Source organism: Cynocephalus volans, chromosome 9 (assembly GCF_027409185.1).
Source record: "Cynocephalus volans isolate mCynVol1 chromosome 9, mCynVol1.pri, whole genome shotgun sequence".
NCBI classification, from domain to species: Eukaryota; Metazoa; Chordata; class Mammalia; order Dermoptera; family Cynocephalidae; genus Cynocephalus; species Cynocephalus volans.
In genome coordinates, this window is record NC_084468.1 from 65,423,810 (window position 1) to 65,446,131 (window position 22,322).

Consider the following 22,322-nt stretch of genomic DNA (forward strand, 5'->3'; position numbering starts at 1 on the left):
AAAATGGGACAGCCACTTTGGAAGACAGTTTGGCAGTTTCTTACAAAACTAAGCATGTTACTGTACAATCCAGCAATAACTCTTCTTGGTATTTACCCAAATGAGTTGAAAACATATCCACACAAAAACCTGCATGTGAATGTTTATAATAACTTTTTCATAACTGCCAGAACTTGGAAGCAACCAAGATATCCTTCCATAGCTTATTGGATAAATAATTGGTACATCCACACTATGCATTTATTGTACAGCAATAAAATCAGTTATTAAGCCTTGAAAAGTCACAGAGGAACCTTCTTAAATGTAAGAAGCCAATCTGAAAGCCTACATACCGTATGATTCCAACCATATGACATTCTGGAAAAGGCAAAACTATGGAGACAATAAAAAGACCAGTGGTTGCCAGTGGTTCAGGGGAAGGGATAAAGAACAACTAGGTGGAGCACAGAGGATTTTTAGCATGGTGAAACTAATCTGTATGATACTGTAATAGTGGATACAGGTCACTAGTATTTGTCAAAACCCATAGAAGGTACAAGACAAAGAGTGAGCTCTAATGTAAACTATGAACTTTAGTTAATAATAATGTATTAATATTGGCTCATCAATTATATAAAATGTACCATACTAATGCAACACGCCAATAATAGGGGAAACTGGGGGTGGGTTGTCTAAGGGAGCTCTCTATACTTTCCATCAATTTTCTTGTAAATCTAAAACTGCTCTAACAAATAAAACATATTAATTTAAAAAAAGAAATTGTGAGCTCTGGAAGCAAAAACAATAACAAAAAATCATAACAATTTATATATTTATCAGCAAGGTATGATACCAAGAGTGCTTACTATACTGTACCCTTCCCATTACCATTTAACCATTTAAATGTGAAATTGATAGCTCATTTTTGCTTTAATATGTAGTGATTGCTATCTGTTTACAACCAAGTTTGAACATTTTTCATGTTTATTGGCTATTTGTGTTTCTTATTTGTGAATTTTGTATCCACATCTTCAGTGCACTTTTATTTTAGAGAATGTGCTATCTTCATCTAGACATGTAAGAACTCTATATATTATAGATATTAACCTTTTACCTAATGCAAATGTTTTTCTGGTTGTGATTTCCTCTTAATTTTGTTTATGGTGGTTTTGTGATTTGAGAAGTTTCATTTTGTCAAAATTATCAATCTTTCCTTTTAATGTTTGTGTATCTTGTAATCATTTTATTAACTCATTTTAATACTTTAATGCTTAATGCATATATAATGTATTTTGATTTATAACATGAGAAAAATATCTTTTTAAAATTACAAAATTGCTAGAAAATAAACAGTTCTAAGATACTCTACATACGACTCTTGTCAGGCTGGGAAAGAACTAACTAAACATAAGCTCTTCCTGAAGTTACTGGAGCCCAGCAAAGGATCTTGTTCTCTCCTCCCCACCACCCCTCACCCCTCTAACTCTTAGGATACATATTAGGGCTATTTCTAGGAGACATATATTTGCAGGATAAAACTTCTACAAGCTTTTGATTTCAGGGGAAGAATATAAGCTAATACTGTTGTTGTTAGGGTTTATTTTGTGATTTGATTAGTTTCCTAATACATTTTGACTCAAATCATTTTATGTTAGATTTGTTTCTAAAACTACTCAGAAATTATATCTCTAATGTACCTCCATCTTATCCAAATACTGTTCTCTGTAATGACATTGAGTCCATTACAGGCAAACTTAAGAGTTATGATGCAATATAAGTAATGCTTAGGAACAGTGTGTACTTAACCAGATCTGTCTCCGTTCTCCAAATACAGAAGATAAATGAAAAAGCTAAAGATAAAAGCTTCATCTCATTCAGTTTGAATTATACTACTCTATTTTGAGAATGTCTGACCAAATCCATCTCTTATTCTATATTCCTTTTCAAAGATTTAATAAAAATGGAATATAAATACACGACTTATATAATATTTTACAAATAGATGAGTAGGAAACAGGACAAAAATTAAAAAGTGTTGCTAAAAATCTTGCTCACATCCTGGATACTTCAGTTGCAAAGATCAAGCATAGCCAGCACAGTGTATGTGTATAAAATCTGATTCATAACCAAAATAAATTGTATCATCCTGGAAATATATATTATATCTTAATATGCTAAAATAACCTTTATTTGAAACTTTAAAATACTTCTATATCAAACTACCAATTATATATACGTGTGTCTATGCATTTGTACACATACACACATGTGCTAGGTGTTTGAGCTTGGGCCAACTCTTATAAAGTAACTTGTCTGAGTTTCCTATTTCCTCACTTATAAAAGAAGGGGAATCACCTGGATAATTTTAAATGCTCTTAAAGCTCTAAAACTATATAATCTTCATTCACAATGACCTAATGAAATACAATATTAGTTCAGGTAGAGTATCTACATCATCAATTATTCAAATTATTTTTATAAACAGCATTCAACACTGTAATGTAGAAAAGCAGTACAGTATAATGATTAAGAACATAAGTTCTAGACTCAGGATGTCTGGTTTAAGTCTTGGCTCAACTGTGTTTTTGCTGTGTGAACCTGTGGTAAGTCACTTAGCTTCTTCAAGCTTCAGTTTCCCCTGTCTGTAAAATAGGTATAGTCATAGCACTTATCTATCTCATTTGGGAATACAGTAGATAAACTACAAAAGTACTTTGCACAGTGCCTGGCACATGAGTTTTCAGTTAATTTCAGCTATTATTAGAATCATAAAATAAGAAAACTAAAAGAAAGATAAATAATAAATGAAGATAAATAAAGGGGCAATGTAGAACAATGAAAATACTAACATTCTACTTCTAAACATGCTTGGCATTTATTTCTGCTCTATCCAAAGCCCTACTAAAATGACACTAGAGGAATTAAGAAAGATAAAGAGGAAAGGAGGGATAACATTAGATGAATAATGATAAGATTTTGGGAGATGAAAAAGAAATGGATAATTTATAATTAATTTAGTAAAATGAAGACAGTTTAAATTTAAGATACCTGCACAGAAGGAGCAAATAAGAAGCAAGCTGCTCTGCATCAGAGTATTCCAGAAAGGCTTGGGAATTGAAGGCCTCCTGTATTCCTGAAGGCCAGGGTGAAAGACAGGGTAGAAAGATGGAAGGATTGGCTAAAGTCTATAGTAGAAGCTGTTAGAATCCCAGTTGCTCTCCCCACATACTCAGGTAATTACTCATTCTTCCCCCTAAATGGATTTAGAAGCTCAATCTCTGGGTAAGGTTGAACCAAAGGACTTTAGATTCTGCTGTGGTTTAGATATGGTTTGTCCCCACCAAAACTCATGCTGAAATTTGATTCCTAATATGGCAGTGTTGGGAGGTGGGTCCTACTGGGAGGTGTTTGGGTCATGTGTGTAGATCCTTCATGATTAGATTAATTCCCTCCTATGGGGGTAAGTGAGTTCTGTCTCTTGCAGGAATGAATTAATTCCAACAAAAGCAGTTTGTTAAAGAGTGTGGTTTCCTTGATTTTTCTCTTTTGCCACCCCTCTTGCCAAGTGATCTCTTTGCACCTGCTGGCTTCCCTTCCATTTTCTTCCATGAGTGGAAGTAGCCTGAGGCCCCTGCCAGATGCAGCTGCTCAACCTTGGACTTTCCAGCCACCAGAACTGTAAGCCAAACAAATCTCTTTTCTTTATGTAATACCCAGTCTCTGGTATTCTGTGAAAGCAACACTAAATGGACAAAGACAAATGCCAAAGAGGTATCTGAAATATCAGGAGGAGTAAGGTTTCAAACTGAAAATATGAGTACTAAGTGAGACTGTGCAGATAGATAGTTACCGCAGACTCCCTCCCCAACTCACCTCTCAGAATTCTGGCAGACGGATTTATACTTACAAGTCGGGAGTAAGAGAATCACTTTTTAGAGAAATTGACAGGTCCAAGAGTAAAGACATATAGTATTCTCAATAAAAAATCAGTACCTAGATGGGGGCTGTGGGCCTCAGTGCTGCCCCTGCACACAGCCAGGGAAGCAATGGAGCCAGCCACCTGGGTCCTGAGAAGGGAGCTGACCCCCTATCCCTTCCCCCACCCCCCTCAACAACATCTTAGAATGTACTTATTAGCCATGTGTATTTTTGGGGTATGCATGACTTATTTGCTAATGTCCTTCACCAAATTTCTCCTTAGATTTTTCTGATTCATTTTTGAGCTTTCTTTTTGCATTGAGGACATTAATCTTTGTGTGTTAAATATGTTCCTTATCACTTGGCTTTAAATTTAATTTGTGATGTTTCCTTTGTTTCTCTGTTGAGGTAATAATTTTCTACATAAACATTAAATAGAAAAGAAAAAGAAAGAAAAGCAATACATCCATCAGTTGACAGACCTGACAACCTCACACAGAGCTTTGAGGTTTTTTAGGGCCTTAATCTTAAACATAAATGAATAGCCAAGCATCGCCAAGCATTGAAGAAACACCTCTAACTTGAAGGACAGACATCAAAACAGAAAAAATGAACTTGAAGAAACAATAATTCAGGTGACAGGAGATATCATCAAAAAGTTGGAGTTAATATCCTTAAACAGAAAAAAGTTAATATCCTTAAACATTACATTCATGAAAAATCAAAATGCTATATAAAGAGAAGACAAAGAACAAAAAAAGATTCCTGGAAATTAAAAAATATGTATAATAACAAAAAAAATTCAATAGGTATTTGGAAGATAGGATTAAGGAAATTTCCCAAAAGGTGTGAATAAAAGCTTAGGAAATGAAAAATGGGAGTCAAATTAGAGAATCAATCCAGGAGGTCTAATAGGTGACTAAAAAAATTCCAGAAAGAGAGAACTGAGAAAATGGAGAGGAGAAAATGACCAAATAAATAATATAAGAACAATTCTGGTAACAAAAGAACATAGAGCCTGCTAAGAACTGTGCAATGAAAAGAAAGACTCCCTACAGGGATCAACCTGAAATGAATACCAGGGATCAAGAAAAGATCCTAAAAGCTTTAAGAAAGAGAAAACAGGTAATATAAAAAGGCACTGGAATCAAAGTGGCACAGTAGCAACAAAATTCCGAATAGCAATCAAACGTAAGTGAAGAACAAAAGCATTTTCAGACATGCAAGGTTTTAAAACACTCAAAAGAATGAAATGTACTTTTTCACTGGAAGCCACTATATTACATGCTCCACCAGAAGAAAGAAATAAACCAAGAAAGGGAATTAAGCCTAAAGAGCAGAAAAAAAGACGAATGGAATTCCCAGGACTTGAGTGGAAGGAAAATGCAAGCAGGCAACCATACAGCAAGCCTAGAGAGCAACCAGTCCAGATTAGAACAATCAGTCCAGATTAGAGCAGTAAAATACATGCATACATGACATATGAATACATAACAAATAAAAGAACTGCTAAAATATCTGATTAGTTGGCTCATACTAAAAGAACTATTACAATTTTTTTTTACAGATAATTTTATGGTATAATCACATCTAAGTATCTAGAAAACTAAGCAAAGAAAAAAGCACAAGAATTACAGACATCCCCGACTTATGATGGTTTGACTTAGATGTTTCAACTTATGGCTTTTTGACTTCACAATGGGTCTATCAGGACATAACCACATTGCAAGTTAAGGAACACATGGACTTACGAGGTTAAACTTAGGATTGTTCAACTTTACACTGGGTTTATGAGGGTACTAAATTTATTTTCGACAAGATATTTTCAACTTAAATGGGTTTTCAGGATGTAACCCCATCATAAGTTGAAAAGCATGTGTATTAAATCTAAGGGAAAAAAGGAAATATAACCACAGTTCACATCACAGTTCAGCTAGGGAACAGTATTTACAAAATCATAATAATTTGAACATTCAATGGGATTTAACCAAAACTTATGATATGATTACATAGGGTGGAGATTATACAGGGAAAAGAAATACGTATGCATGCGAGGTTAAAGGAGAGCTAAATTTTTACATTCTATAATAAAGTTTATAGATAATACCTAAACTTGTATAAATGAGAAATAACGATACAGAAATCCTTTTTCCAGTAATGGCAGACCCACTTCTGTTCAGAATTCATAAGAAAAGTATACAAAATATTTTGTTTAAGTCTTCCTGACAGTATTAGAGAGCTACCAAGCAGTGAAGAGTTATAGAGCCAAAGTCTGGAATAAAAAAAACAAAGAAGTGGGGTATTTGGGGACACCTTACTCTAGAAGCATTTCTCAATTCTAAAAGAAGCGGCTGAGAGGCTGAGAAGGTAAGATGGACTTTCAGCAGAATCAAGGAGCTAGAGGGATAAAAAGAGAAAGAATACCAAAGAGGTGGAGGGTAATTGGTAAACTTTAGGCTTTGGGATTAGAGAATTAATCTGAATCACTTCAAATCTTGAATGAATTAAAGTGATGTGGAATTGTTAGTGCCCTTAGTTTAGCCACCAGTCAGAAGCAAATGTAAATTCTCTATGAAGAAAAAAAAATGATCTAGAACCCCAAATTATCTCTGTAATTTTTTCATACACAATGTCCAGAACTCAGTTCTTAAAAACGGAAGCAAAGAGAGCAGGTGACAACATGACCAGAAACCAAGAGAAAAAATGGTCACAGACCCAGAAGGGATTCAGATAATGGAATTATCATATACCAATTTCAAAAATAGTTACTGTCTTAGTCTGTTTGGGTTGCTATAACAAAATACCTTAGACTGGGTAATTTATACACAATAGAAATTTATTGCTCACAGTTCTGAAGCCTGGGAAGTCCAAGATCAAAGCACCAGCAGATTCAGAGTCTGGTGAGGACCCATTCCTCACAGATGGCACTTTCTATGTGACCTCTCATGGCAGAAGGGACAAACAAGCTCCCTTGAGCCTCTTTTATAAAGGCACTAATCCCATTTTTTAGGGCACAGCCCTCAAGACCTAATCACCTCCCAAAGATCCCACCTCTTAATACTATTACCTTGTGAGTTCAGTTTTGACGTATGAATTTGGGGAGGTATAAATATTCAGTCCACAGCAGTTGCTTAATAGTACAAGGAAATAAAAGACAAGATTAAAATTTTCTGAACTCGAACCAGAAAAAATGAATTAAATAGAAATCTAGTATGGAAAAACACCATTTCTAAAATTAAAAACCTAATAGATGGATTTAATAGTAGATTAGACTCAAGTGAAGAGAGAATTAATGATCTGGAAAATAAGTAAGAAAAAAACAACCAGACTTAAGCAAAAAGAGAGAAAAGGATGAGAAATAGAGAAAAGAACATATGTGTGATTGTAGTCCCAGAAGGAAATAAAGAGAATAGGGCAAAAAAATAAATAAATAAATAAAATAATAATAATTGGAAAGGTACAGGATGAAAATATTCTAAAATCAATAAAGATATTAATCCACACATCCAGAAAGATCAGCAAACTCCAAGAAAGACAAGTACAAAAAAGACCACACCTAGGCACAGCATAGACAAACTGTTATAAACCAAACAGAGAAAATCTTAAAAGCAGAGAAAAAATTACTTCTAAAAGACCTAACCTCAGTAAGATTTACAACTGACATCAGTAAAAACAATGGAAAACTGGAGACAACGTACTACAATAAATTCATTCATCCATTAGACAAATATTTATCGAATACATACTATATGCTAGACACTGTTCTAGGTACTTGGGATGCATCGGTGAACAAAACAAAGAATGTATATTACTTTTATTGTGTAAAAGTATATAATAAACTTATTTAAGAGAAGAAATTAATTGTATAAAGCATGCTTGACAGTTTATTTAGGAAATAAAGTTCATTTATGCTTTTAAAACTATCATTTAAAAACTTAATCGATATATGACTGGTAATGAGAGTCTTTATAATCAAGTACAGTCTATGTATTCAGCAGCTAGGCAAAATCTATTATACTGGCTTTTGGGTAATGAAAAATCATGGAAATTCAAAGCTGATCTTTCTAGATGACCCTAGAGATCATCCAGTCCAGAGTCCTCATTAGAGATAAAAAGACCAAAGCACAATCTATTTAACTGACGTTCCCAAGGTCACACAAAGAAGTTAAAGACATATCTATAGTCCCATTGACTCCCAGATGGATGTTCTTTGTTGTTTTTTTCTCTTGGATTTGTGGAATTATTTGGGGGGGAGGGGTGGGGGTTAGTTAATTTAATTTTTATTAACATAACATATACATATTTTTTAAAGTAAAATAATTTTATAACACTTAAACAGTAGCAGTCTCCAGCCCTTCCTCTGCCCATCTCTGAATTCCAGTCTCCAGAGAGAATGATATTCAACTTTTGATATTAATACTATTCTACTACTTGACAGAATATGCTATCATTTGTTGTGTGATAGCTTATTTTTCAGTGCTCCCATCTTAAGTGTGCAAGAGAAGTCCACTTCAACTTTTAGTCATTTCAATAGTACATAATTGTTACTTAAATAGTATAGGTGAAATAACTAGTAGGATTTTTAATTGATGAAAGTGATTTATGGAATGGTCCATTTTTTAATAGTTAGAGCAGAATAATGTTTGCAAGAGAGGAGATGAAGCCTGAATTTTACATTGCACATATTTTTTCCTGAGCTTTAAAAGTATCAAAGGTTAAGCTAAACATTTTCCAAAGTTTCTAAAATTTTCATTAAAGGGAATAAAACTGTTTTATGATTAATAAAATATTTGTGATTATAAATAAGTTCATGAAGAACAACACACAGCAAATAATTTTCATCTTGGTAGAGTATTAAATATACCACCAACTTGCGTTTGGCATTTGAAGTGATGTCTATTTTAGCTATCTCACCATTTGCTTTGTAATCTGCAAATGCTTGTGATAGAAATAACCAAAGAATAGAATATAAAGCCATAAAGTAATTTACTTTAACAATTATTAACATTAATCCCACAAATATTTAATTTCATTTTATAACAAAATATTTAATTTTTCTTTTCCCCAGAGAAAACAGCAAGTAGTGAAGAAAATATTTTCATTCATCGGACTTCATTGGATTTATAGGAAGATGTATCAATCTAAAATCTAGTAATATACTTTATTTTATTATTGTTATTTTTTGGCAGCTAGCAGCTATGGGGATCCATATACTTCACTTTGGTGATACAACACCGTGCTCCAACCAACTGAGCTGACCGGCCAACCTAAAATCTAGTAATTTAAAACACTATAACTTTAATATATGTTATTTTTTAGTGCAATTCTTCCCAATTTAAAATTATTTACGTATTATATCATTTGCATCATAGGCTATAAGACTAGTTACTTACATGAGACAGGAAGCTGGCAGTAGACTGGGAAGATGGTATATTAGAATGAGAACGGGCAGCAGATGATGGTTGAAGACGTGATTTCACTGAAGAATTTGAGGTGTATCCAGGGCCCTGGAGTTCCTGGAAAACAATACAGATGTGGGCAAAATAACTGCCAACTGTGGCAAAATCCATTATTGAGACTTTAAAACATGTCTGCAAATATAAAGTATGCTTCTGAAAATAGACATATATTTCAGTGGAAAGTGTACTATTTTTAAAATACACATTTTTGTTTATGTAGATTACATCACTTTTGTTATTTCCCAAACAGGACAAACACACTTGTACTTTGGGTCTTTTTACTTGTTCGACTCCAGCATGTGGAAAACTCTTCCCTTGGGTATCGCCAAGGCAGGTACCTGTGAAACTTGTGTTTCACTTATTGTAAACTAGAAATAAATGTGGTACAGCAATTTGAAGAAAATATAAAAGCTTAGCAAACACAAAGGCATTATTCTTGCTTAAACTACTATTATGATGCAAAAAAAAAAACCTTACTTTTACATCCAAAGTGTGTTGAAGTTTTAGGCGCACAGATTCTTGCTCCTGACGCTGTATTATATCTTGACATTCTGCAAACTGCAAGGATGCCTACAATCCAACCAAACAGAAGTGGCTTATCCTCCATTCTTTATGAATTATTTTATTAATCTTTAAATGCAGAGCTGCCAAGGAAACTTCCCCTACTCCTAGCACATTATATTACCATGACCTGTCTCTTTTATTCAGTAAACTGAGAGCAAATGAAGGCCATGTCTTTATTGTCTGTATCCCCCCACATACACAATATTTAGTTTGTGGAGAACACTCAAAAGAATGAATGAATTAAGAATGGAATGAGCAAACAGCTTTAGCAAAGTATAAAAAATTATATTAAAATAACCACAACTGAAAGTCATTGAGTCAATATAGCATGTTTTAAGAAACAAAGGTAGCATGGTAGCAAAGGTGGGATCACAGATTGTTTTAGAGACATGAAGGTTCTTATTTCTTAGGGATCAAAGACTGGTTACAATTTTAGGCTTCCAGAGTTTCTAGGTGACAGGAAGAGAGAGTTATCCCTCAATAATAAATGGCAATGACAAATACAGTGTCACTGATCTTTTCTCATTCTTTAACCTGTGTTTTCTACCTGCACTTTCTGGACTCTACAAAGTGCCAGATATTAGCATTACTTTTCCATTTTATTGACATTATTAAGAGACTGTATTCCACTTAGTGCCCAGGTCATTCTTGGTTGGTAAGTTGGTGCTCCTAAAGGCATTTTTACTTCTTCAGGCCACTAAGGGTATCAGGATCATTTATACATCTTATATCTTACTGCTCCTGTGACTGTGTTAGCCTGAAAAGGAAAGTTTGGCAAACAGTATGCATTATGACTATGTTTTTAAAACTCAGAAGTGCCTTCTCCATAGGATATTGTTTTTCTTTGTGCTAGCTGATTGGGATACAATACAAATTGACGGATTCAGTTCCTATCTTCAAGTGCTCTTATTCAGAACAATTCTATTTCATTAATAACTATTTAGTTAATAATTACATATTTAGTTAATAACTACCTTATCAAGAGCAACTTCCATATTAGCAACCTTTTCTTTTAAACGGCGTTCCTGAGATCTCAGAACTTCCAGTTCCCCGGCCATCTTGTTTTTTTCTGTTGCAACAGTACTTAATTCCTGGCTGAGTTTACTCTTCTCTTCTTTCAGAAAATGTTTCTCCTACAGTTATAGAGGAGAAAAATACCAGAAATAATCTGCTGATGTAGATGCAGAGAGGTGCTGTAAATATAAAACTTTTATTTAAAGGACCCTGAACTAGATGAGTTTAATTCATATGCCACTCAATTGCTTCTGAGTTGGAATTAGGAACTGTGTTACTATGCACTCACTTATTTTCATCACTATTAGTATTACTTCTTTCTAGGCTTGATAAATTTTTGATGAAATCTTCAAAATATAAAATATTTTGTCATTAAAAAGAGACAGTGTTTTGGTGAATTGGGATTGAGTAATCCCATACCAAATTTTATTGAAATTTATTTTAAATGACATGAGGTTCAAAGAAGATGCACTTATTTGAAAGTTCTGTGGGTTTCTATTTTGTTTCAAGATTAAATATTCATTTCACAAATGCCTACTGCTGATCCTGTGGCATGAAAATAAATGAGACACATCGTTCCTGCCCTCAAGTCACTTCACAGTCCAGTGATGAGAATGAACTTATCGATATACTTATAATAGAGAGTCTTTGGTATTAAACAAAATTTCTTAAAATTAGTTCATTCCTTTAAAAAAGCACTATGGAATGGGTAGACAAAAATAAGAAATGTATAATCAAGTTAACATATAAACATCAGTTTATTGAATTTGTATTTCTTTAAATATTTTTTATAGTGAAAAAATATTTAATACAAATAATGCAAAGGTGTCACCACTGTAACACACAGTTTTTATGCAAATAATTTTTCCTTCTCTGATTAGGTTGGGCAGAAAGGGTGTCAGAAAGAGACATGGATTACTTTTACAGGCTTTCTCCTTTTTGTTTGGAGAGAATGACATTAAGCTATGACGAATACTTTCCTTTATGTGGGGCAGGCATCTTTGTTGATAGCAGGCAGTAACCTCTTAAAGCCCTAAATATCATCAGATGGAAGGATAAGCACTGCTTTAGGTTCCCAAAGGCCAACAATGGAAGGAGAAAAAGTAAATAACAAATTCAGGATAAGATAAAAAGAGGGGAGAAAAAATGGGCAAGGACAGAGAAAGAGGAAATAAGTATGTCCATATGATTAGAGGTATGCACAAATGTATGCATGTATTTGTTAATATTTAGCCACATTGTAAAGTACTTCAGCAGCTCATTATGGATAGTAAACTAGCAATTACTTTAGTTGCACTTATAATTTTCTACTTAAACCATTTACTTTCTCACCGTCCTTATACACAGTTCTGTTATAAATCTTCTTTTGAAAATAGAAAATGCAAATTTGTTCCAAAGTAACTGATATATCAGGGAACATTTAAGCATGATGCAAATCTCTTTATGCCCAGTTTCATTCATGAGAAACACAAGGTCAGTGCAGAAAACTGTGACTAGCTAAACAGAGCTACATAGGAATATAAAAAAATTATACATGCACACTCCTCAAACACCTATCTGCCAGCTACCTCAGTTTACCTTGTGTTATGAACCACACCCCTCCACATCTGCTGTTACAGAAAACTCTCTGCTATGGATTGAATGTTTGTCCCTTCTGAAACTCATGTTGAAGCTTAATCTCCATTCTAACAGTTTTAGGGGGAGGGGGTGTGGATATAACTATGATATTTGAGAGATGGGACCTTTGGGAGGTAATTAGGATTAGATGAGGACATGAGTGTAGAACATTAGTGGCTTTATGAGAGGTGAAAGAAAGACCTGAGTTAGCATGCTCAGCCACCTTGCCATGTGATGCCTTGCTCCACCTTGGGATTTGCAGAGTCCCCACCAGCAACAAGGCCCTTACCAGATGCAGCCCCTCAACCTCTATTTCCTAGCCTCTAGAACTGTACGAAATAAATTTTGCTTCTTTATAAATGACCCAGTTTCAGGTATTCTGTTATAAGCAACAGAAAATGGACTAAAACATCCCCCTTCCATACCTTCACAAAAAGGTACAAGATGCAAACCTTTGTACACACTGCCACAGCAAACTTCAGGTCTTTTTCAAGATAAAGGGCCATATTTATTGTAGTTTTTATGTATTTCTTAACAATTTAACATGTGTAAAACTGTGCCATTATTTTTATTAGGTTCCTATTTTTATGTGTCATTGATTGTAGTAGATTGAATTATGTCCCCCCAAAACTCCTTGAAGCTTGAATTGTGTCCCCCAAGTTTTATGTATCAGAAACTTAGTCCCCACTGTGACTGTTAAGAGGATGGGAAATCCTATTATGGTAGTTGAAAGGTGGAGCCTGGAAGAGGTGATTAGATTGTAGGACCATGCCATAGTGAATGGATTAATAATGGTGGTCGGGGTGTGGTTCTGAGGGCATTAAAAAAAGATAAAAGTTTCTTTCTCCCTCTTCTCTCTCTGCTTCCAGCAGCTCGCAATGTGAGACCCCTGAGTCGCTGTTGCCACCACCAGATGGACTTTGGACTTCCCAGCCTCAGAAATTGTAAGCAATAAATTTCGTTTTCTTTATAAATTACCCAGTTCCAGGTATTTTGTTATAAGCAACAAAAACAGACTAACACACTGATGAAATTTGTTACTGTGGTACTCCTAACCCCATTGTTTCCATAAATTCTGTGCTGTTTATTACACAATTTTGCACAGCACAATGATTTTTAGGAACACATATGTCACATTATAAAGGAACTGACTGTACTTTGTTTTTAATCATTCCCTGCCTCGACCAGGAATGTCCTTTTGCCCGTTTCCTGCATTTAAAATACTAGCTATTTTTCAAGATCCTTCTCACATGTTCCTTCAGGAACTTTTTCCTCATATTCTCAGTCAGAAACAAGCTTTTCTCTTTTCCCTTTGCACTTGAATCTCTGCTATGTCTTACACTGTCTTGTATATTAATGAGGGAATATGTTGGTTTTCCCCACTCGTAGGACAGGGACTCACCTTATTTGAATTTGTCATTGCCTCTTCCAAAAACTGTATCTTGCTCTGAAGCGCATCTATCTGACCTCTTTTGGCTGTGATCTGCTTTTGCATCCCCATTGCCACTTTCATAGCTGGGGGAATAAAACTGTACCTTAGTTTTTAAAGTTCCTAAATTTTGAGACGTGGCTGTTAATTCGATGGTTAAAATTTATGAGAAGGTGACAAGTAAGATACTCTAAGGCACCTGGGCAGTTTCAAGGGAAAGATCATGGAAAAAAGTCTTTAGGTTTCACAAGACTGGGATATAACAATTTTTAGCTACTATTAGAGATTTTGAGCTGGGCAATATATATATAATGATGTTTTATTGTCTCTTTGCTACTGGAATTAATTTCATTGACTATTGTAAGTTGCCATATTTCCAATGGTAACAATAATATTGACCAAACACATACTTACACATATAGAAAAAAAATATATAAAAATATACAGACATATATAAATAATGTATATTGTATTTTTACTAAAATGATTTTCCATAAACTCATGTTTAAAATACCGCATAAGACAGTTACTATTAATAATCTTTTTTTTAAGATTCCAGTGATATCACAAACCATTCAATTTTTATTCTCAGGGTTATTGACACTTGCCTGGAACTTACTACTGTCTCAGTAGTCAAATTGCCAACATAAGCATATATGTAATTATTTTTGGAAAACTGATGACAGAATGAGAATTTTCTAGATGGGTATGAGGCACTGAATACTTAAGACACAGCAGGCCATTGGAAATAAATATATAGCTCATCTTTGCTTGGAAATTCAAAGTCAGAAGACTGTATGTTTTTTCTTACAGTCAGCTGAGAAAAGAGGTTTAAAATGGCATTGCTTTGTGTCAGGTCTGGCTATAGCTTAGAGGTTAGGTTAAAAAGAAAAATGAAAATGTACCATTCATTAAAAACAAACTAACAGAATGAAAGGTCTGATATCTCACTAATAAGATATAGTTCTTATATCTAAACCATCAGAAACAAGGTTAATACAAGCACAGTACACTGTTTTATTACTGTATTTATTACAAGTCTGACTTCATTTGCTCACCACTTTGTAAACTTCTGGTTGACTACATGGATCATGGTTAGCCTTCAAAGGTAATATTCTCAAATAAATATTTTTTTATTTTAAGCTGATTTTAATCAATGAAAACAAGCTTTTGAATGTGAATATAAGAATTACCTGGATAACTCAATAATTGTAACATGACTAGGGTGACTGTGGAGATGCCCAGAGGGCATTGGGACAGGGATGCATCTTGTAAAGGGGGAGCAAACCCAAGGGGCCTCTTGAGTTACCTCTCCAAACCCCACTGTTTTTTTGGTGTTAACCCACAAAGGGGTTAACAAAACTGCCAAGAACCACACAAAATACGGAATGCTTGAAGAATTTGTGTCATCCATGCACAGGGACTACAGTAATCCTCTCTGTATCATTTCAATTTTAGTCTATGTGCTGCCAAAGTGAGCACAAAAATAAATCTTCGGACATTAAAAAAAAATTGAGAAATGAAAAAATGTATACTTTAATTAGATAAATATTAATTCTTATAGTCAGCTAATATAGTCATAATGATATGAATAACATGAATGGCCAATAATCTTCTATCTCCCTGCATTAGTATGGGCAGCAATGTAAAAAGGGAATAGGTCTAAGTGGTGAGAAGGGATCTCTCAGATAGTAGTTGAATTTCCAGAGTTCCTTCCCATTTCTACCACTAGGAAGGAATCAAGAACTGCCAATGAGCCACTGATCTATAGTTTATGTAGATAATGCACATGTGAAAAATAAGGGGTTGAATGAAAATTATTGGTAAACTGTATTTATATCCTTAAAAATAATTAATTGACATTTACAGACATTAAGATCTGTTAGAAATTATTGAAATGGCCACAGGAAAAGAAAGATTCAAATATTTTAGTAATTAAATTAAGTACATGGCAATTTCCCTAAAAAAAAAAATTAAGTAGAACTACTGCTACACAACACTCATCACTAATACCTGTTGCTGTATATTTATCACATCATCTAGCACTGTGAAGAGGTGGTAGGCAATGTATCTGGGTTTATATTTTAATAAATCTAGACCAATGGAATTAAAAACAAAAGAAAAATTTTTTAATCTAATAGAGCATACCATGACCATCAGATCCTTCCATTGACTTTAATGTATTTCTTGTTTGTTCTACTTCAGCCTGTGCAGATTTTAATTGCATTTTCAGCTTATTTGTAGTAGTTTCCATTTCTTCACTTTTGTTTCGAAAATTCCTTTTTAAGACTTCATAGTCCTCTATATAATATGATAATCAATAATAGATGGTTACTTTTTTCTATCCCATCATTATAAAGTATATTTTGTTTGTAATTAATGATCACAGAATTTCAGAGCAAGCTGGAAGAGAACTCATTCAGTTACATCATCATTTGTTACAGAAATGAGATGTACATACACATTTCCAGGGATCTGTCTTACTCCTTCTGTGTCATCTTAAACTTTCTCCTTGGATGACCATATCCATTATAACAGATTTAACCACCATGTGCAGGTGGGTGACACTCGAAGTAGCCTGAAGCTGTCATGTATTTTATCTGACTTTTTATCTCCAGTACTTATCAAAATGCCTGGCACAAACTCATCATTTGATATATTAGACTATACACAGACACACACATTCATCAATCTGTCTATTTATATTTACCTATTTATATATGATATAGATTTATATGTAAAAGGAACAAAGACTTAGCTCTGTCTCCATGTACATGTCACAGGACCACCTGAAGCCAACTGCCCCACACTGCCCACATCTCACCCTCCTACCTTCGAGCCTACCCCTCCTTCTGGTTCCCTCTCCCAGCTGTTGCTATCATTGTTCTCCCAATACCACAAACTAAAAACCTGAAACCTATACTTAACCCCTCCAATCACTAAGTCCTATTGATCCAACCTCCAATAATATTTTTAACTCTTTCTTCTCCCTTCATTCTCACTGCCACTACCTTAGTCTAAGTCCTCATCATATTTCCTAGGATCACTGCAAAATCCTCCTTAATTGGTTGATCTCTGTCTCTTTAGCCTTTCTTTTCTATAAGATACCTGCCAACACAGTGCTTCTAAAATCTGATGACAACAATCTCCTAATATCCTTTGTTGGTTCCATACTGTCTGGCTCTACCTGTATATTCTGCAACATTTCTTAGCACTCATTCCTTTGTACTTTTGCTCCAGCTAATACATCTGAGATCACATTATGTTATTTCATGCCTTCATGCTTTTGCCCATAATGTTCCCTCTGCCTGGAACTTCCAATCTCTTTTTCACCTGCCAAATTCATTTCCCTCTTTCAAACTCAGTATAAATGTCACCTTCTGTAGGAGACTAATTCTCTATCCTCTGTGCTATCTTTGTACCCAGCACACTTCCACTGTACTTCATCCCCTGTATTGTAACCTGTTTCTATATAGGTCTGTCTCCCCTCTAGAGTGTGAATTTCATTGTGTTGTTTCTAGGACCTATCAGAGTGTCTGACATAGTAAATGCTCAGTAATTACTAACTATGTGTGTGTGTGTGTGTGTGTAAAGTACATGATATTGCACCATATCAATTGGGAACTGGAGTGTTTCATTGTTTAATGTAAGGCATTGGCTTTTTCCTTTCAATAAATTTGTTTACACATGTTGTTTTATTATTAAACCTCTAATCAAGCTATTTGATTCAAAGGACTCAAGGTTTCCACTTCCATAAAAACAAAAATGTTTGGGCAAACAATATGATTTATGCTGAATACCTGCTTTCCTTCTGGGAACCTGAAATCTGAATACCTCACCCTTCCCTTGGAAACTCAGTACAGAATTTCCTGGACTCTAAGGACTGAGTAAAGATAACAGTGAGTATAAGATGTGGAAGCTCTTCATGGAGAACAATGAGGTCTTCAGGCCATGAATAACTCCACTGCGGCAGCATGACTATCTACTTATCTATCTATCTATATTTTGAGGGGGTGGTGGGCAGCTGGCTGGTACAATATATTTGTGATGTGAGATGAAACACTCTTCCTTTGCATTTGTGCTAGGGTCCACACTGGACTTCACTGATAACACTCCTTTTCTGTCTTAGTAGAATTTGAACTGAAGCAACATACCTGAAAGACTGTTTAATTCACTCCTACTAGCTTTCACCTCACTTAATAATTGATCTCTCTCTTGTTTGATATCCTTCACTGCACGGAGCCGCTCAGAGCCTGCATTCACTAGCTTCACCTTTTCTAGCTCCAGGTCACTCACTCTGGCTTCAAGTTCCCGGATCTTTGCATCTTTTTTATCTTTTAAAATCTAAATATATGGATAAATACAAAGGATAGAGAGCAAAATAAAAAATATGTACATATAGAGTTACAAATGTACATATAGAGTTACAACTGTACATATAGAGTTACAATACTAGTCATACAATTACTAGCATTTGATCTGTATTTAGTATCTTCTCGTTATTTTTCAGGACACTATACTTATATTTTATTATAAAACATCAATAGTAAGTAGGAAAAAGAAGGAATATTTCATCATTCATTTAACCTTAAATGTCAATTCCCAGGTATCACTTGCCACAACCCTTCTTTATTCCTATTTTATATTCATTCATTTAAAAAATATGTTTTGAGGGCCGACCCCATGACTCACTCAGGAGAGTGCAGCGTTGGGAGTGCTGCGGAGCTCACGCCGTGGGTACAGATCCTATATAGAGATGGCCGGTGCGCTCACTGGCTGAGCACAGTGTGGGTGACACCAAGCCAAGGGTTACGATCCCCTTACCGGTCACAAAAATAAAATAAAATGAAATAAAAATAAATAAATAAAAAATATGTTTTGAGCATCTACTTTGTGGCAGGCACTATTTTACATGTTGGGAATATAGGAGCAGGGCTGGGCTAGGGTAAAGTGAGTGACGCATCTAGATGAGTGCTGCCAGCCTAGGCACCTCACTTATTTTACCCTAGTCCTGGCCCTGGATAGCAGTAAACAAAATGAACAAAATCTTTAGCCTCATGTCCTCCTCTAGTGAGAGGAGACAGACAACAAACAAATATTTAATATATCAAGTAAGAAAAGTGACAATAATAAAAAAAAGGTGAGGGGGCACAGAATAAATGCAAGGGTGGGGTTGCTACTTGAGACAAGTTGGTGTGCAGAAAAGACTTAACATAGTAGGTCTGACTGCTGTTGTTAGAAAGTCCTGCTTACTAGGTTGGCCTTTGGCTGGTGTCTAGGAACTTGGATTCGGGGAGAGTTCCTACTATCCTAACTGATACACTGTGCCTAAACTATGTAAACAGTGTGGTTTATGCTGAACACCTGCTTTCCTTCTGGGAGCCTGGAAACTGGATATACCTGCCAAGTACGAAGTGCCTTTGTGACCAACCTCCAATATAAAAACCCCCCAGTACTACGTCTTTTTTTTTTTTTCTGGGTACTGAGTTTTTAAGGGGATTCTCTGGTTGGCAACATTTGACAGGCAGTGTCATAATTTCTTGCTGGAGGAATTAAGAGTGTCCTGTGTAACTCTGCTAGGAGATGACTCTTGGAAGCTTGTGCCTGGTTTTCTCTGGACTTTGCCCCATGAGTCTTTTCCCTTTGCTGATTTTGCTTTGTATCCTTTTGCTGTAATGAATCTTAACCATGAGTATGATGATATGTTGAGTCCCGTGAGTCCTCCAAGAGAATCATCAAACCTGGGGTTGGTCTTGGGACCCTGACACAGTTGGTCAGGAAAGGTCTCTCCAGTGAGGTAACATTTGAGCAGAAACCTCAAGGAGATAAAGGAGCAAGCCACATGGATAACTGGGGAAGAGCTCTGGGTACAGGAAATGTGTCTGAGGAGTAGCAAGGCCATCAGTATGGCTGCAGTGGAGTGAGCTTGGAGAAAAGTAGGATATGAAGTCAGAGAGGGCAAGACCAAGTTGGCTTTAAGGCAATGTAAGGACTTGAGATTTTATTCTGAGTGAGATAAGAAGTCATTGGACAGTTTTGAGCATGGGAATGATGTAAAGTTTTAAAACATAACTCTGGCTCCTATGTGAAGAATAAACAGTAGTGGGGGAAGAAGTAAGAAGCATGGAGACCAGTGAGTAGACAACTAGAAGACCCAATGAGAGAGGTGGTAGTTTAGACTAGGGTGGTTCACAGTGGTTGGATGTGGTCCTTTGACTAGAGTAGGGAACACGAATATGGCAACTCTAATTTGGTATTTCCAACTAACTGCCAGAAATTCCCAGGTTGGTATGCTTCTGCAAACTTCAACCAAAGCACTCCTATTCCTTTTTCACAGAGAGCTTTTCCTCTTGACCTCTTCCTGATGCTTCTCTCTGTTAGAAGTGCTATCATGTTGCTAGTTTCTCAGATGTCTAAGTTTGAACCCTTGAAGTTGGCTGTGTCTTTCTCTTTCCCTAACCAGCTGTTCACCAACTCCTGCCCAATCTCCATGTCTGGGTTGTGGTCACTTCTCATATGGATTACCACAATTGCTTCATAACTAGTCTCTATCTGTGTTAGTAAGGCTTCCCAGGAGGAACTTTTCTCTTCCCAGGGCGAATCCTTCTCTTCCCAGGGCCTAGGTCTGTGATGTCTAACACAGTAACCACATGTAACTACTGAGCACTTGAAATGTGGCTAATCTAAGTTGAGATGTGCTTTTAGTGTAGAATACCCACAGAATTTCAAAGACTTTATATAAAAAAAGAATGTAAAGTATTTCAATAATGTTATTTTGATTACAAAATTTAAAATCGCCATATTTTGGATATATTGAGTTAAATAAAATATTATTAAAATTAATTCCACATGTTTCTTTTTATGTGTCTACTAGAAAATTTAAAATTACATATGTGTCTTACATTATATTTCTAGTGAACAGAACTGGTCTAGACCCTTCTAGGTAAATACCATTTGAAAAGAAATTTACTTTCTTTGATCATAAGATTGTCTCCCAAATTAAGGCCTATTGGCCTTAAATATAATACTAGCCAATTCAATTTTAATGTTATAACAGCAATTTAAAGATAGAGGCCAATGCTATATTTGAAATGTAAACATGTGACAAGCTTTTACCTGTTTCAAAAAGGACAGGTGGGGAGCTTCAGGTTTGTCTCACTGCCTGCTCATGATGGGCTTGGACAGTAAAGGCCCTAAACTCAGCTATTTGACCCCTGCCTAGCCACTTCTGATAACTGTCATGCTAAACCCAGCTGGCCTCATGGGGCAAGTGAGGGGGAGGGCTTTCTCTGGAACAGTCTGAGGCATCACAACATGTACTGGGCATATACCACTCTTGCTCTATCTCTTTGGACTAGATGGCCATTTAGTCCTTTCTTAGTCTTATACGAGAGGCCCAACTTTGAGGACCCTTAGTTTCTCCACTGTCAGTGTGTAGTACTCAGCCTGAAGAGGTGAGAAAAACCAGGAGAGAAACCATATCTTCTAGGGCTATGACTCCTCTCCTTATTTCCTCATGGGACTGTGGAGGAAAGTGGATGTGGCATTAAAGCTCAAGTTTCTTATGTTCTTTGTGTCTGTGTGAAACTCTTCTCACTTAGGAAATCTTTCCCTGAAGCTGCTTCAGCTCCATCTTTGTGAACTGAAAATTAGTTTTACCCTTTCCAATCCACTTTAGTGTACTAATGCCAGATTAATCTACTTCCAACATTGCCCTTTTTGTGTCATCCCCTCCTGTCTACCCCTAAACTTTTAATACTCCCAACACCATCTCTAGGCTAAACTATAGACTGTGCTTTCCCCCTTGCTTGGAATGTTTTCCTTCCTCCTCTCTGCCTAGTTTTTGCCAATTTCAAGTTCCCACCTCTCTCTGAAGGCTTCATTAGCCCCTCTAGTCACACTGGTCCACACTCCTCTGAGGTACTCTAACACACATATGCACTTGGGACCAGCATCATCTGGGAACTTGTTCAGAAACACCAAGTCTCAGGCCCCATTCTAGACCTACTGAATCAGAAACTCAGGGGCTGGGGCCCAGCAGTCTGCATTTTCACAAGCCCTCTAGGTGACTCTTGTTCTCACTGAGAACCACTGCATAGTAATATCAACTATATACTACCTAGGATCAAATGCCAAGGCAGTGCTGCTTTCTGGCAAGTTATTTAATCTCTCTGTGTCTCAGTTTTCTCATCTATAAAATGATTAAAAAATAGTGCCTTCCTCATAAGGTTTTTGTGAGCATTAAACTGATTTAATTTTTAGAGTATATGACTCAGTAGGATTCTCCCAGTTGTACCCTTAACAACACTAGCAATCCATCTTCTTAGGCAAGAAGGTGGAAT

The 22,322-nt window shown here is 35.7% G+C and overlaps 1 protein-coding gene and 1 non-coding gene across 3 annotated transcripts in view; both read right to left on the bottom strand.

Moving 5' to 3' along the window:
* The window catches only part of CCDC158 (coiled-coil domain containing 158), an 82,214-nt gene that overhangs the window by 33,559 nt on the left and 26,333 nt on the right, over window positions 1–22,322 (bottom strand). For both annotated transcript variants that reach the window (XM_063108019.1, XM_063108020.1), the window contains exons 11-16: window positions 18,135–18,324; window positions 16,129–16,281; window positions 13,954–14,066; window positions 10,895–11,053; window positions 9,834–9,926; window positions 9,291–9,413 (exon numbers count right to left, since the gene is read on the bottom strand). In XM_063108019.1, the coding sequence (XP_062964089.1) occupies window positions 9,291–9,413; window positions 9,834–9,926; window positions 10,895–11,053; window positions 13,954–14,066; window positions 16,129–16,281; window positions 18,135–18,324 (831 nt within the window). The remainder of the gene's footprint in view (window positions 1–9,290; window positions 9,414–9,833; window positions 9,927–10,894; window positions 11,054–13,953; window positions 14,067–16,128; window positions 16,282–18,134; window positions 18,325–22,322) is intronic.
* Window positions 15,358–15,462, bottom strand: LOC134386686 (U6 spliceosomal RNA). Its single transcript, XR_010024516.1, has one exon. It is a non-coding gene; the product is annotated as a U6 spliceosomal RNA (small nuclear RNA).